We start from the raw sequence: 16,451 nt of genomic DNA on the forward strand, positions 1-16,451 counted from the left end.
CTGGTATTGCAAAGAAAAGTGTAGTTCAAGTTTTGTTTTTATATCTGCAAAATACATTCCATAACAAATTTATTGCTTGCTGACTACAATCACTAAGTTCATCCTGTTTGATCTACTTTAGTTATAAGAATTATATGCAGTTGTATTTTTTGTATTTGAATCTGAATTTTGAAATGAATTAATGGCTCTTACTCTTCTTTTTAAACAAGGGATGTGTGTTTTGATAGCATGCTTGCATCTGATGGGTTGGACCTTATTTTAGTTGAGCGACTGGAAGTCAAAGGTGATGAAGATGTTTCAGATGCCTATCTGGTATCTCCGTGGTCTTGGTATTGGCAGGATGAATGTGGAAAGTGGATTGAATATAGTGAACAGGTAGGCTTGTTTAAATATTCCATCTTCTCAACACTCCTCAACCAACAAAAAGAGAGCAATAGGCAAGTAGCTACAGTGTAGTACAGGGAAGAATAGAGCAGGAGCAGAGAAGGATTGCTATTCATGCTCCAGCATGCAGTACAGTATTTTATATATTAGAACATGATTAAAACAAGATTAATTTCCATTTTTAATTAGAATACCAAGCAGAGTGCACGATCAGACAAAGAAAGTTCAGATTTTGAAAGTTTGTTTAAAGCATATAAAAATGAAAATGGAAGTTTCAGCGTTAAATTCAAGGCTGGTAATCAAAACTACACTTTGGACTTCTCTGCCATGAGCCAAACCAATGATAGATACCATACCAGAAAACCCGTCTGTCGAAGGCCAGTCAGACAGATAAAACCAAAGGATGTTGAGAAGTACAGAAAAGAAAAACCTTGGTAAAAAGACTAAAATGAATTATTTTTATTCATATTTCTGAAGTCAGAATTCATTATTTCTCCTAGATCATATATTTACTACCACATACTGCTATTTTCCACTCCATAGCGAGTACTCTCCCTCATCACACCCCACTGCAGTAGTTTAAAATCTTCCCAGTACAAATTCTGGTTATTTTGATCCAGTACTCCCACCCAACCCATAAACTTGTTATTGTACACAATAACAAACATTTACTTTCCAAGTACTCAACCTGTAGCCAAGTAGTTTACTCTTGCCAGGAAAGTTCATTTCACTCTTTCCTGCTGTTACCTTTTTTGTTATATTATATACTTAGGTTACACACTCATACTTTCCCAAGGACTTGGGATACAACCATCAAAACAAAAACACATCGACTTGTAAAAGTGACTAAGGAAGCAAATAACGAAGAATACAGAGAAATCTCCAAATTATTTAAAAGAACTCTTCCAGATGGAGCAATAACTCGACTTGAACGAGTCCAGAATGAGATCTGCTGGGAAGCATTTGCACGGTAAATATTGAAATTGTATATTATATATATTATATGACTACTTTAAATATTGTGTCTATTGACCCTAAACTCTTTTTCATCAATTTATTTTTGTCTCACAAGGCAAAGAGAAACCATGATGAAGAAAAACTCTCGTAGAAAAGTTGAAGAGCTCCAACTGTTTCATGGAACAATGCAGGATAAAGTTGATGATATCTGTCGTGATAATTTTGACTTTCGCTTGAGCGGGACACGAGTTGGGCATGTTTATGGACAAGGAGCTTACTTCGCAAAGTCAGCAAAGTATTCCAATGATTACGCTGAAAAAGACAGTGTTGGTAGGAAGAGGATGTTTGTTGCAAGAATTCTTGTTGGTAGCTACACAGTTGGCACAAAAGAGATGCACCGGCCACCGTTTAAAGACCCGGCAGATAAGTCAAAGGGGATGTATGACTCTTGTGTTGATGATGTCGCTAATCCAAGTATTTTTGTGGTGTTTGATAACCATCAGGTTTATCCAGAATATCTGATTACATAAACCATTTCATCGCATAGTACAACATTATCTAGGGCATCAAACATTCAACCATCTGGTAGTGCGACCTCCTACCAGTCAGCAAGAACTGTAGCAATGAATTCAGCAAACTGGTATAACCCACCTACCAGTCGTTCTTCAAGTTCAAACCAACCATCTTACAATAGTCCAAGTAGTTCGCCAAGGAGGGACAGCAAAGCAGATAATAATAAATGCATTTGCATGTAATTTTCCGTCTAATGAATGGGAACCATCTACAGTAAATAGTGAAACCCGATTGTAAAATCCCAAGATAGCCCAAAGGCTAAAGGTGCCCGATCTCAAACTGCGCGAGAATAGACAGAGTAACAAATTTCTGGTTAGTGCTATTATAATATAAATATAATATATATTATAAATGTCTTCTCAATGATATGTTTGTATTCATTTCTTGTGAAATTTTTTGTTTATTGTAATATGTAAATAATTATTAATAGATTCAAAGTTGTGTATCTAAAATCTCCATTATTATCACCAACCCCACCAACCACCAATCCTGATTTCTTCCCTGCATCCACAGCAACGGCAGGTGCAGACAAGGGTTAGTACCATCGTCATCACAGCTATTTTTATAAATTTTCAAAACTAAAGCATTTTTTTAGTCAGTTAAATACACTAACTAATTTTTTTTAAATTTATCTCTTTTAAGGAAGAATAAATACAAAGCTAAACTTAAAATTAACAATCGATTAATATTATTTAAGTGTATGATTGTAATATTTATGGTTTTGTGTGAATGACTAAGAATATATATCAATTTACTTTATAGTAGTTAAGTTAATTCAACATTTGTTAATTTCTTTTAATAGTACAATAATAAAAAATTGTAATATTACCATTAATAGAGGATCTTACAAGAAGAAATTACTTATTACCCATAAGCTAAAAAAAAATGCACTTAAATATAAATATAACGTCATAACAATAAAGTTACAAATACGAATACAATTATTATTCTATAATAAAGAAACATTTGGATTGCTCTTTATGACAATTTGTTTTTTTTTTCCCGATTCTTTTTGGGGTGTAAAAGCTTTTTGAAAGTTAAAAACATAAATACTGTATGATCGGTGAACAACATGAGTCACATTTCACAATAAAACCCAAACGCATTGATATAGCTGTACCCACTTAACAAATAACATCCATTTCATAAGCATTGAAGATTCGACAATTGATCTTATTTTATCATGTCGGGTGTAAATAGTTCTGAATATATTTTTGGTTAGTGTAGGGCGCAAACAAATAAATAGTGAAATTCTTCTCCAGTATCATTTCGGACTTTAAACTCGTGACCTAAATTAGACCTTTGGTCACTACCAGCAACCGTTCTGATACAAAATGTAGGCCTACACATTAACTCAAACAAAATTTACCCAGCAAGGTCATATTTCATGCATCTTTTTCAACATATTATGTCGACTTGATCCTTTATTACTTATTTTACTTATCTTGTGGTTAATCGGCGATGGTTTAGGTGTTCTCTGAGGGGTAAATTCTACTGAGGTAGGTTTTTGAAACAGCTCTTTCTCAAATTGTCCAGGGAAGCCACACGCGGCCATTACAAATGGTAATGTAAATATATAGACCCGAAATCACTGAATAATACAAATATAAATATTTTAGTATCCTATTACCGATAATATAAATAATATGTAATTGCCTGCCTGCCTGCCGGCCTTGTCTCCTTCATTGCCATTGTTCGGTACGACCAATACCATCTAGTATAGTTTTAAAATGTTATCAGCTGCATTAATGTTATCTTTAATTTATATTAACTTTTTTCTACCAAAGACTTAACTATTTTTATACTTTTTTGTCATAGAACGTTCAACGTTCGCTCGGTATACGTGACGCAAACTTTTATATTTATGTATTCAAATCACTATTCGCCAATTTGTTTCCTTACAAATTGTATAAACCAAACAATTAAAAAAAATATAACATTAAACATGATTTTAGCATGTACTTTTAACATTTTATATTCTACATTATAAACCCTACCTGGCGTAGATTAGTATGCTAACAAATATTTGTATACATTCCAATTTTCAGAAATTTCAGAAGAAAATTATGAAATAAGTACTTTATTATTTTACAACATGGCTGCATCAGGTACGATAGTTCTCCAATTTAAGATCTCAAATTTCACAAATCTTGAATTTCAGCATACATCCATTCAAAGAAATAACATATTAGTGAACTTATTAAAATATTTAAACAAATATTTATTTTGCCATTGTAAAATGTTCTTTTCTATTTAGTACTTCTATTTTAAAATCATTTATAAAAATATATTATTTGTCTTAATTATCAAACCGTTTATAACATTTAATCTGTTTTCGCTATATAGAAGGACTTAACCCATCTTTTAAACGAGTTTTAATAACCTTTTCAACTTGGTATGACGAACGTTCGCTTATAACGAAACTAAAAGTATTGTATCAAGGTAAAATTGCAGAAACGGACTTACACAATGCCTCAACGACGATGGACTTGCTGAATCAGTTAACTGATTCTGGAGATCTCAGTTCAACAGATTACACTATTCTTTGTGACACAATAAAGGCCACTAAACAGTTTGGTATTATTCAAAAACTTCGAGTTCACATTCCATCTTTTCCTAATGTAAGAGAAGAAATCATTATTTCCAAGTTCAGTCATCATCAACAAAACATTATGAATTTAGGAAATGAACTAATACAGGAAGAAGTGACAAAAATTGACAATATGTTCAATAATCCTCCAAAGAATCACCAAGATGGATGGAATCTCCTTTTGGATTTACAGCATAAACAAATTATTTGTGAAGAAGAAGAGGAAAAAATGGATGGATTTATTAAGACCTTAGGTGATCTTGGATTATCTCGCGCTGTAGCAGCTCTTACTAAAGGTACAATGTGATGAATTTATTGGAACATGCTTACATTATAGACAGTTATTTGAATGCAATATTTTTGCTGTTTACATAGTTTTTAAAATATTACTTAAATAATTTAAAACCGTCTATATATAATTTCAAACAATTGTAAATCATGTATGAAAATGGTTCTTATTAATCATCAAAATATTTTAAATATCATTACAGGTGTTCAAATATCCGTTACTATGAAACGTAAGTCTGACCATGAAGATCATCAAGCTCCAAAAAGAACCCGTGTTCCCGCTGTATCTACACAAAGAAATCTTAATGGAAAACTGGAATGTTTTCAAAGCATTATTGATGAAATTCTGCGATCTTTACAATATACTCTATCTGAAATTAGGCCATCGTTACTAAACGATATTTATGAAAATCTACAATCCTTACCACCTAGTCTTTCTGATAATACACCATCTGTACTTGGAACTATCGTTCAAAATCTGAAGTCTTTACAAAACACTATTAATGAAAATCTACAATCATTACAAAGGACTCCTAATATTGAAAACAGGCCCGTGGAAAGACGTATTTATAAAAAACTGCAATCATTACGAAATTTTCTTAAAAAAAGGAAACAATGTTTGTCAAATTTCACACCAACATTTTGTAAATACATAGGGGAACTAAACACTATGACTCAAGATGATGAACAGATATTATTTAGGATAGTTCAACTCCTGATTTCTTTCTGCCAAGGATATGGATGTGAATTAAGCAAGCTGGAACGCAAATGTATAGTTTTTACTTTTTCTGTACTGGACCCCATTGCTCTGGCTAATCTATGGAATATGTATCAAACGGGAGAGCTTCTTACAAAGCTATCAGAGATACTTATAGCGTCAAAGGAGCATCAGGAGACATTTCAAGTGGAATGGACAACAGAAATTGACAAAAACAAATACAAACAAGCACTTTGTATGCTTGAAGAAGAAGGTGAGACAAATTTGCAATGCTTCAATCGAATGAACAAATATATTTTACAGGCATGTTATAATAAAGAATTTTACGAGTTATTTTTCAACACATGTGTAGGCTATAAAGGTTCAGTCGAATATCGCATTAGCCTAACAGCAATAACATTTACAAATAGTATAGATTCCAAATATATTAGAAAATCATCTTGATGTTGCGTTGTGCACATATTCAACCTCTTGTCATAAGTTGTTTACCACAAATTTATGATACACATCAACGCATGTAGACAAAATAATATACATACAAAACAACCTATAGTAACGCATGTGTTTGTCTACTTGGCATGTGCTGGTAATGCTATTTTGTTTGAAACCAAGTAAGATAAAACATTAGAAATTGATAAATTACAATACAGTCTGAGTTTTAGTATTTTATAACAATGGTATTTTATATTTTCTTTGTTTCTACAGTCCAAGATATGCCTTATTCACTAATGACTGCAGCTAAACCATCAACACAATATGCTGCAAGTAGTCGGATACAACGGAAATCATACCAAGTTCAACCACTACCTAGTACCAAAGAAGAAAGGATTACACAACCTGCACCATACCAGAAACAAGAGAATGTCCAATATATACTAATGAAGTCTTCAGTAATGACTGCAGCTAAACAATCAACACGATATGGTGCAAGTAATCGGACACAACGATACATCTCCCTCGACGAGGGGGGTGAATTCCCCGACGAGGTGGAAGTCATCCCCTTCGACGAGGGGGGTGAATTCCCCGACGAGGAGAAGATTGAAGAAATAGATTCAAAGGAAGTTCAGTCACAACCTAGTAACGAAAAAGAACAACCTGGGTAAAAAACTAATTGTCTTAATTATTTTTTTATATTGTATTCATAATAATTAACGTGTGTAGATCATACGCAGTTATTATTTATAACAACCCACCCATGACGGGTACCTTAACTCAAAGCACTCTAGTAGTTTAAAACCTTCCCAGTACAAATTGTGGTTATGTTATCCAATATTCTCAACCCATAACCATCCGTATGGATGCGTGCAATAACAATGAATTTACTTCAACCTGTCGCTCAGTATTTTACTCTTGCCATGGAAGCTCATATCAGGGAGAAGCGTGTAATTTTACTCTTTCCTGCTGTTACCTTACAGTGTTATGTTATATACTTTATAGGTTACACACTTATACTCTCCCAAGGACTTGGGATACAACCATCAAAACAACGAAAACACATGAACTTGTAAGAGTGACTGATAGAAAAGAATACAAAGAAATATCTGCACTATTTAAAAGAACTCTTCCAGATGGAGCAATAATTCGAATTGAACGAGTTGAAAATGAGAAATGCCGGAAAGCATTTGCATGGTAAATATTTATAATAATTATTATATGAACAGTTTAATATACTGGTGTATATTTGATGTCGACACTGATTCCTCCTTCATTTACTTTACATTTTTTAAATATTTTCTCAGGTCATCTCTTCGACTCATTTTAACTTTTCTGAGGCATGCACTAATGCAGCTAATTTGTTTCAGTTGAGTTTCGGGTCGAAATGTGATGTTTTCCTTAGTTTTTCGAATAAATTCATGATTTTTTTTTATCTCACAAGGCAAAAATGCACGATGATAGGAAACTCTAACAAAGAGATTGAAGAGCTCCAACTGTTTCATGGAACAATGCAGGATAGAGTTGAAGATATCTGTCGTGATAATTTGGATTTTCGCTTGAGCGGTTCACGAGTTGGTAATATTTATGGACAAGGAGCTTACTTCGCAAAGTCAGCAAAGTATTCCAATGATTATGCTGGAACAGACAGTGTTGGTAGGAAGAGGATGTTTGTTGCAAGAGTTCTTGTTGGTAGCTACACAGTTGGCACAAAAGAGATGCCCCGGCCACCGTTTAAAGACCCGGCAGATAAGTCAAAGGGGATGTATGACTCTTGTGTTGATGATGTAGCTAATCCAAGTATTTTTGTAGTGTTTAATAACAACCAGTTTTATCCAGAATATCTGATTACATATACCATTTCATCGCATAATAAAACATTATCTAGAGCATCAACCATTTCATCTAGATCACAGCGGCGGCGGCAGGATCCTCCCGACGCGGAGGCTGAATTCCCCAACGAGGGGGCTGAATTCTCCGACAAGGGGGCTGAATTCTCCGACGTGGAGGCTGAATTCCCCGACAAGGGGACTATGCGAGCATCACTAGATTGGGGGCCAGAGAGGCTGCAGTGGCGCCAGAATCTTCCCGACGAGGGGGATGAATTCCCCGACGAGGGGGATGAATTCCCCGACGAGGGGGCTATGCGAGCATCACTAGATTGGGGGAAAGGGAGGCAGCGGTGGCGCCAAGATCTTTCCGACGAGGTGTCTGAATACTCCGACAAGGGAGCTGAATTCCCCGACGAGGGGGCTATGCGAGCATCACTAGATTGGGGGTCAGGGAGCCAGCGGTGGCGCCAAGATCTTTCCGACGAGGTGTCTGAATACTCCGACGAGGGAGCTGAATTCCCCGACGAGGGGGCTATGCGAGAATCACTAGATTGGGAGAAAAGGAGGCAGCGGTGGCACCTTCCCGACGAGGGGGCTGAATTCTCTGACGAGGAAGCTGAATTCCCCGACGAGGGGGCTATGCGAACATCACTAGATTTGGGGCCACAGAAACAGCGATTGCGCCAGGCTCTTCCAGACGCGGGGGCTGAATTCCCCGACGAGGGGGCTATGCGAGCATCACTAGATTGGGGGCCAGAGAGACAGAGATTGCGCCGGGCTATTCCCGACGCGGGTGCTGAATTCCCCGACGTGGAGGCTATGCGAGCATCACTAGATTGGGGTCAGGGAAGCGGTCAAGGGCCAGAAGGCGAAGGACCCCGGGTCCAGAAGAAGGCGAAGCCCCCGGAAGCATGCATTCTAGCGTAATTTGATGCCGTTTTATCCAGATTTAGGGTAGCCGACTGTTTCCATTTTTCATGGTATAAATAAAATACTGTGTGCAAAACACATTGCACTAGGTCCGATGCGATGGTGCAAAAATCCATTCTTTCAATTTTAAAAATGAAGTGACCTTTAAAGTTCAATGTTCCTATTTTCAATTTTATCGGGTAAATTGTAGCATAGAATTGCGCTACAGTATATAAATCGAACGATTGATTGATTGATATAATTATATATAAACCTTATTTAGACACAGGACTGATGTGCAGTACAACTCGTTCAATCAATATTGATTGTTTTTAGACAAGTTCGTGATATTACAAAAAAACCAACACCATATAAATGCGACAAAAAAGATAGAAAAAATTGAAATTGAAAAGACAAAAAATTACAGCAGACTCCCCTTCATCTGACACCTCTATGAGGGGTACACCATATATACTTCCTGTGTTGATAGAAACTATACGCGAACGTAAACGTACCCACGGGCCAAGAGGTATATTGTTAATCGCAGAGGTATAGGCTAATTGCTGTCTGGAGATGCGGAACTGTAAAATGCGCAAAACAACACCCCTGGGCTGATTTGTAGGAAATTTGTGAAAAGTAGAGCTGCTAGGTCCCCGGAAATTTAAATTATACATTGATGTATGAAAGGAAAACAAGTCTCCAGGGCCAACGCTACCATGTTGCGGCTGAACGAAGAAAATTGTGAAAAATAAAGCTGCTAGCTCCCTGGAAAATAGGCCCCTATTGATAAATGATTCGAAATTACAAGTCTGCAGGACCAGCCCGCCATAGATGGTTGGGTGGAGCTAAGAAAATTGTGAAAAGTAGAGCTTCTAGGTCCCTGCAAAATGCAGTTTACATTGAAATATGAAACAAAATTATAGGTCTACAGGAGCTAAGACCATTTTGAAAAATATGCGGTTTTGGTCGTGAGGTTTAGGAGCAGATATAGTAACACATTTTGGGTTAGTAACCAAAATTTAGCGCTATTTTAATATAGATATGATATATAATATACTGTAGATGTCTTTAAAAAAAAAGAAGTAAAAAACAATATTTTTTTGGTATTTCTTTCTTGCGTAATTCTTATTGTTAGTGTAAATCGTAATCATTTCTATTAGACTCAAAGTTGTGTAACTAAAATCTCCATTGTTTGTCATTAACCCCACCAACCACCAATTCTGATTTCTTCCCTGCATTCACAGTAACGGCAAGTGCAGCAGGGGTGAAACACACCTGTTCCGGCACGGTTCCGGTCCGGCGAATCGAACGCCAATGTTTCGTTTTCACGATGCTCTACGCGGCTATGCGCCAATCGATATGCGCGTAGCCGCGTAAAAACAAAACATTGACGTTCGATTGGAATTGCCGGCGCCGGACCGGAACCGTGCCGGAACAGGTGTGAAAGCAAAGATTATATAGCGCCGCTACGCGGCGCAAGATAGGTAACTGGGTGAGACCTTTGTAATCCATGGACGCCATTCCGGCGGACAAATTTGAACCGGAATAAAGTCGTTGTCAAGGCAATATCCACGATGTTTCGGTTAAAGAATGAAGTTGTCTAACCAAACATATCAATGTACGTAAACACACAGAATTAATCGGAAAGTGTCCAGATTCCAAAGAAACTTTTATTTTACTTTGTTTACATAATTTCTTCCCTTTTCCATGAATCAATCATCAAGATGGTTAACCACAGATACTTCGAGGCGGACCGCAAAATTTAAACCATTTACATTTAAATCACAATAATAACCTGTCCGCCCGAATGGCGTCCATGAATTTACTGGACGCGTAGTGTTATAAGATGGGAGCTTGGCAACAGTTACCTATCTTGCGCCGCGTAGCGGCGCTATACAATCTTTGGTGAAAGACCCATTAGTGATGCCATCCTCGTATAAAATTATAAACTAACTAAATCACTTTTTATTCAGCTCTCTCAAGAAAGAAGACATACAAATCAAAAACTAAACTTTCAAATTCACATTATAGTCCATGGGATTTAGCTAAAAAAATGACCCTTTTCTCACACAAATTGCAAGAAAAGTTTTTTTTGATGAAATGTGTTCTTTAGACAGTACTGAACACATTTATCAACGTTAGGACATTTTTCGACAACAGGAAGTAGCCTAATTTGCATAATTAAAAATGGCCGCCATTTTTAATAACGTACTCTGTATCTTGGGAACCGCTAGTCACAGATACTTAATTATGGTGTCAAAATCGTTAGAATATATGTTTTTATATTCACTTTAATGAAAAAGTTTGTCCAAAAATGAATGGAAGTGCTATTTCTAACATTATTGACCTTTGACCTTGATTTATCATATCTCAGCAACCACTAATCGGAGATATACAAATTAGAGCTTAAATTGTTCAGAAACTACACATTTATATCCAGTCTAATGGCATGTTTTTGCAAAAAATGGCGGATTCTAACATTATTGACCTTTGACCTTGATTTTTCATATCTTAGCAACCACTAATCTGAGAGACACACAATATGGCTCAAACTGTTCAGAAACTACATATTTATATTTAGTCTAATGGCATGTTTTTGCAAAAAATGGCCGATTCTAACATTATTGACCTTTGAACTTTGCACTACATAAAATCGCATAACTTTGAAAATATAGTACATATGACATTATTTTTAGTGTCAAATTATTCAGAACATACATGTTTCTATAGAGTCCAATGACACATTATGTCCAATAATGACCTATTGTATGGTTATTAACATTTGAACTATATTTGAAAAAGATTTTTAAACCCGGAATCTTCTTCATTATAATCAAAGAGTGTTTTGGTTCAGTCATTTTGGTGCTAATATTCCCACAAGAACAAGGTCAACAGAAAGCAGTACAGTATTTTTAGGCCTACGTAAGGGGGTAAATACTTATCAGTATTTTGATGTATAAATATTATATTATTATAAGGGAGTAAATACTTATCAGTATTGTGATGTATAAATATTATATTATTATAAGGGGGTAAATACTTATCAGTATTGTGATGTATACATATTATATTATTATAAGGGGGTAAATACTTATCAGTATTGTGATGTATAAATATTATATTAGTATGCGTTATAAATAAATTGCACATTTTTTTAAATTTTATATTGTGTTTTCGTTTACTGTTATATCTCCGAAGAAAGTTAGTTTAAAATCTCAATGGTTAACTTACAAAGCACTTATATACGTTTCAAAAGTAGGTTTGTTTGTTTACGCTTGATTTTTTTGCAGCCACGTGTCACAACAACAATTTAAATGCCGTTCGCCCGGCCGATCCATCCACCACCGAGAGAGAGACCCAAATTCGACTCATATACTTGTGCGTGCGCGTAACTTGCGAACGTTCTTCTTATACCACACAGAGCGCGTAATTAAGAACGTGATACGTTTTCGTCGATTTTTAAAAACTGCATTACAGTTCCAGTGGTTGAACGGGGAGGGGGGTGGGCCGGATGTCCTAGCGGTGCATTGAAAATATATGTAAGTTTTGGATGATAATTAAAACAAAATAATAATTATAAGAAAAATAAAATGTTGATGATGTTTAGAACGCAATTAGGTAATAGGTCTAGCCTAGGCTTCCTCCTAGCTAGCTAGGCTAGGTCTAGGTAGGCCTAGCTAGGCCTAGCCTAGTAGTAGTAATCATTTAATTAGGCCTAGGCCTAGCCTAGAGGCCCCTAGGCCTAGGCTAGGCTAGGCCTACTTAAAGACCACTACAGTGTCAGTAGTCTAGGGCCTAGGCTAGGCCTTGGTAGGCTAGGGCTATTACTAATTACCTCTAAACTCTAGCATAGGCCGCCTAGCTAGCTGGCTTGTTTTAATAATTAAAAATGCTTTTTTTTATTTTATCAATTTCATAAAGGTAGCTGAACAGTCACATGCATAGGCCTATCTGTGTAACAATATTTATAACACATAGGGCCTAGGCTAGGCCTAGGTCTAGTAACAGATAGGCCTAGGCCTAGTCTAAGGCCTGGTATATCCCTTACTAGGCTATATAAACAAGTCACTCACTAAACCTATACGACAAAAAGAGACTTCGTGTGAGAGCATACACGGTTGCCAAGGGTAATATATAATATTGTAATACGCAAATGATCACCATTGTTAGGATTAACCGCTCAGATCGTTACGTTAGCTCAATCTTTTTTTCTTTTGTGCACAGGTATTATTGGCCTCGACTTCTGAAATCAATTCAATGCCGTCTAATCAACCATTGGGCCTACATTGAGGAAGTTAAAAGAGTAATTTTTATAATTTGAGAAAGAAAAACAGTTTGTACAGTCGGACTCAATTTCTTATAGAAACAGGTAAGGGTGTATGATTTACGGTACATTATTACCCCATGCAGCTGTTAAAATATACAGCGGCATGACATTTATAAATTCCTTCATAGTAGTGTGGACATGGATTTCAGATTCGTTATATGATACAGTACGAACGAAGCCTTAGCTAATACTAGCCTAATTCTATGTGGAGAATTAAAGCAGGGATTATAATTGAGGATAAATAAAGTTCTGAAAAAGGTTATTTTGTTTTAAAGAACACTTAATAATAATAAAGAAATACGGTGTATTTTTATATCGGAAATATTTCAGTGTAATGCTATTATTTAGTATGACATGATGTACTGTAAAGGTATGCAAATACGAAGTATATACTAGCTGAGAGTAATTTTGGCCTTTTGTCAATATAATGATAATAGCCTAGGCCTACATCAAATCACACATATAACCGGGTACATCATGCATTATTGCGTGATTAAATTTGTCATTCATTTGTCTATTTAATTCATTTCCAATATTTATGTAGGTTTACATTTATAGGCTAGACTAAAAAAATGATCGACTGTATTTAGTGAATATACATAAAAAAATCATCAAATGCTGATTTGTCAGTTCATCAATTAATAAAGTATTACAACATCAATGTTTATTTATACTATTATTGCGTAATTGAGCGTCGTAAGCAAATTCTGACGCGCGGTGCTCTTACAATTTTCATCAGCATTTGAACGCGCCCGTAAAATGATGTCTTTTTTTCAGTGCCGTCGATGGTTATAATAGGCCCCACAATTATTACCGTATTTTAGTATATTGTAAGTAATTTCAGCCACGTAATTGTCGGTGAGCACCACTAAGCTGACGCGCGCGTACGAGTTTCATCAGTATTTGGACGCGCGCGTATAAAACGCTGTCTTCGTGGCGCCGATGAGTAGGCCCAGTTATCAATCTGTATTCTTAAAAGATAAGAAATATAAATCTGTAAGATTGAAACAAAAAATAAATACACATTTTCGTTTACTTCTTTCAAATAGGTCTATTGAACAGATGATGAAGACGTACGTTTCAACATGCTCATGCGCAGTAGTGTTTATATTACTTCTGACGCCAAGAAGCGCATTTGGGGCAACTTACGCATCAGACCTTACGTTGTTGAGCAAAACAACTACGTCACTAGCGATCTCGTGGACCGTAGCATCCGACAACACAACAGCAGATTATTACATAATAACAGTGGATGACTCATCCAACGCGCGCGTACAAACAGTGAACATTACAGACCTGACGTTAAATAATTTTATGTTCACGAGTTTAGAACAAGCAAAAGCATATACGTTTACGTTAACTACGTACGATTCAGATAATGCGGAAATTGGCTCGGATACGTTAAGAGTTTCAACCGTTTATGATACCTGGAACACGAAGGCTATCATCGCTATGGCTATTGCCGGTTTTATCGTGTTATCCTTACTTGGAGCTAAAGTAATCGCCACATGTTGGAATCCAGATAAAAGTCAAGAAAAATGGAAAAAAGAAGTTCTAGTAGTGAAACAAAGAAAGAAAGAAGAAAAAAGAAGAAGAAAACCTGCTGTTTCAAACGACACGACGGAAGAGGATTTGGACGATAACTCCAACCTTCCAATTTAGCCTAATTAATAACAAAACAACAAACAAACACTAGTTAACTAAAATTTCAACAAAGTAATAATAAATAAAATATTTATAGTCAACACTATTATAAGATAATATAAACAAATAAAATATTAATATAGTATTTTTTTAAACTACATTTAGTCCATGGACTGGAGGGGGTTACCGTGCACCCCCGACACAGTTAAACTTCTTTGGTATAATTTTCTTCCCACGATCGTGAACAAATCGATTAAGAATAAAAAATGACAATTTGTATATTAAACTGCAATTTTTAACTTGTTGACATTACATTTTCTTATTCAATATGTCAGTAAGCACAAGTAAAACACAATTACGAAAAAAAAAATATTGAAAGTTGTACGTAGATACGATGTTGAAATTTGCCTTCTTTGTATATTAAAGTGAGTCTATAATGTAAATTGTATTCTTTTTAAAAATAATTGTGCTCAATAGACTAATTTTTACTATTTACTTATTTATTTAAGTTTGCTTCATATATAGAGTATTTATTGTTTTCTGTTTCATACCTTTAGTTGCTGTTGGTTTTGATGAAATAAAATAGAAATTGATCTATATTTTGACAAAAAATGCATTTTTGCAAAAGGTCAGTGACCCTTAATAATCGTCTGATTAATTTTATTTAGATTTAAAAAAATGTATGCTACACAATGTTACCAATTTAATACTAATTAGATGTTTGATTCTTGGGTTATTAGGATAAATGTTACCCCATACCTCGAACAATATTTTGAAGATAAAACACTGATGATCATTACAAATAAAGCAAGTACATACAAGGCATCCCTATATTTTTCTTGTTAACATTGATTTTTTTCACTCTATATGCCTGTGGGAAGAAAATTACACCAAAGAAGTTTAACTGTGTTGGGGGTGCACGGTAATCCCCTCCAGCCCATCGACTAACTAGGCCTAAATATTTATTTAAACAAAGTGTAACATAAAAGTAGGGAATTAATTTTAATAAGATATTTAATACAAAGTTGCCTCATTAAAGCTCTGTCTACACTATCAAACTTTATGTGACAAAACATGTGATGTGCCCATATATGGACATGATGATATCATTATCACTAGTGACCATATTTGGGCACATCACACTTTTTTTTCAAACTAGTTTGATAATGTAGACAGAGCTTTATGTTATAATGTAAATATTCATCATTTGTCGGTTATACGTAAATACATATTTCTTTATCGTTTTGATAAGCTATATATTTGATATTTTCAATGATATCAATGTTTTTTTTTTGATCTTTTTTTTCATTAATAATTTTGTTATGTTCATTTTTCTTATATTATTTTGATTTTGTTTGGTTTCATTTTGTGTGTGTGAGTGACATAAATATTTGGGTTAGGTAATCTCTTATCTATTTGTATTTGTCTTTGTTATTTTTATTTTATGTATATAAACGAAAAAGTGAACTATATTATTTCTTGTCTGTTTTTTTAGTTCAATAAAAACGTAAGATACAAGATATAACTAAAACTGACGGTAAAAGTGGCCTAGTACGGTAACTTCTGTAAATTAGTTTTAAAATAAATGATTTGTTTTACCAACAACGCGATAACGAAAAAAAAATTGCGCTTTATTTAGAAGCGATTTGTTGTTTTAATATCCTGATTCAGTTCCAGCCAATCACAAAAGAGAGATAAATTGCGCTATTTTTTAAAACGTCATGTGATAACAGCCGGCCACATGCATGCAGCGCGCTGGCTATATCATCATCTACGTACTGTACCTAGCTAGCTAGG

The 16,451-nt window shown here is 35.2% G+C and overlaps 2 protein-coding genes across 2 annotated transcripts; both read left to right on the top strand.

Moving 5' to 3' along the window:
• The first annotated feature begins 228 nt into the window (after nt 1-228).
• Nucleotides 229-1,871, top strand: LOC140044316 (protein mono-ADP-ribosyltransferase PARP12-like). Its single transcript, XM_072088794.1, has 4 exons — nt 229-375; nt 574-818; nt 1,157-1,354; nt 1,457-1,871. Exons 1-4 carry the CDS (start codon nt 229-231, stop codon nt 1,869-1,871), a joined length of 1,005 nt encoding a protein of 334 aa, XP_071944895.1.
• A 10,294-nt stretch (nt 1,872-12,165) lies between these two features.
• Nucleotides 12,166-16,126, top strand: LOC140045258 (uncharacterized). Its single transcript, XM_072090088.1, has 3 exons — nt 12,166-12,222; nt 12,908-13,052; nt 14,060-16,126. The coding sequence occupies exon 3, from the start codon at nt 14,073-14,075 to the stop codon at nt 14,670-14,672; it is 600 nt and encodes a 199-aa protein (XP_071946189.1). The 5' UTR covers nt 12,166-12,222; nt 12,908-13,052; nt 14,060-14,072; the 3' UTR covers nt 14,673-16,126.
• The last annotated feature ends 325 nt before the right edge of the window (nt 16,127-16,451 follow it).

Source organism: Antedon mediterranea, chromosome 3, assembly GCF_964355755.1.
Source record: "Antedon mediterranea chromosome 3, ecAntMedi1.1, whole genome shotgun sequence".
Lineage (NCBI taxonomy): Eukaryota > Metazoa > Echinodermata > Crinoidea > Comatulida > Antedonidae > Antedon > Antedon mediterranea.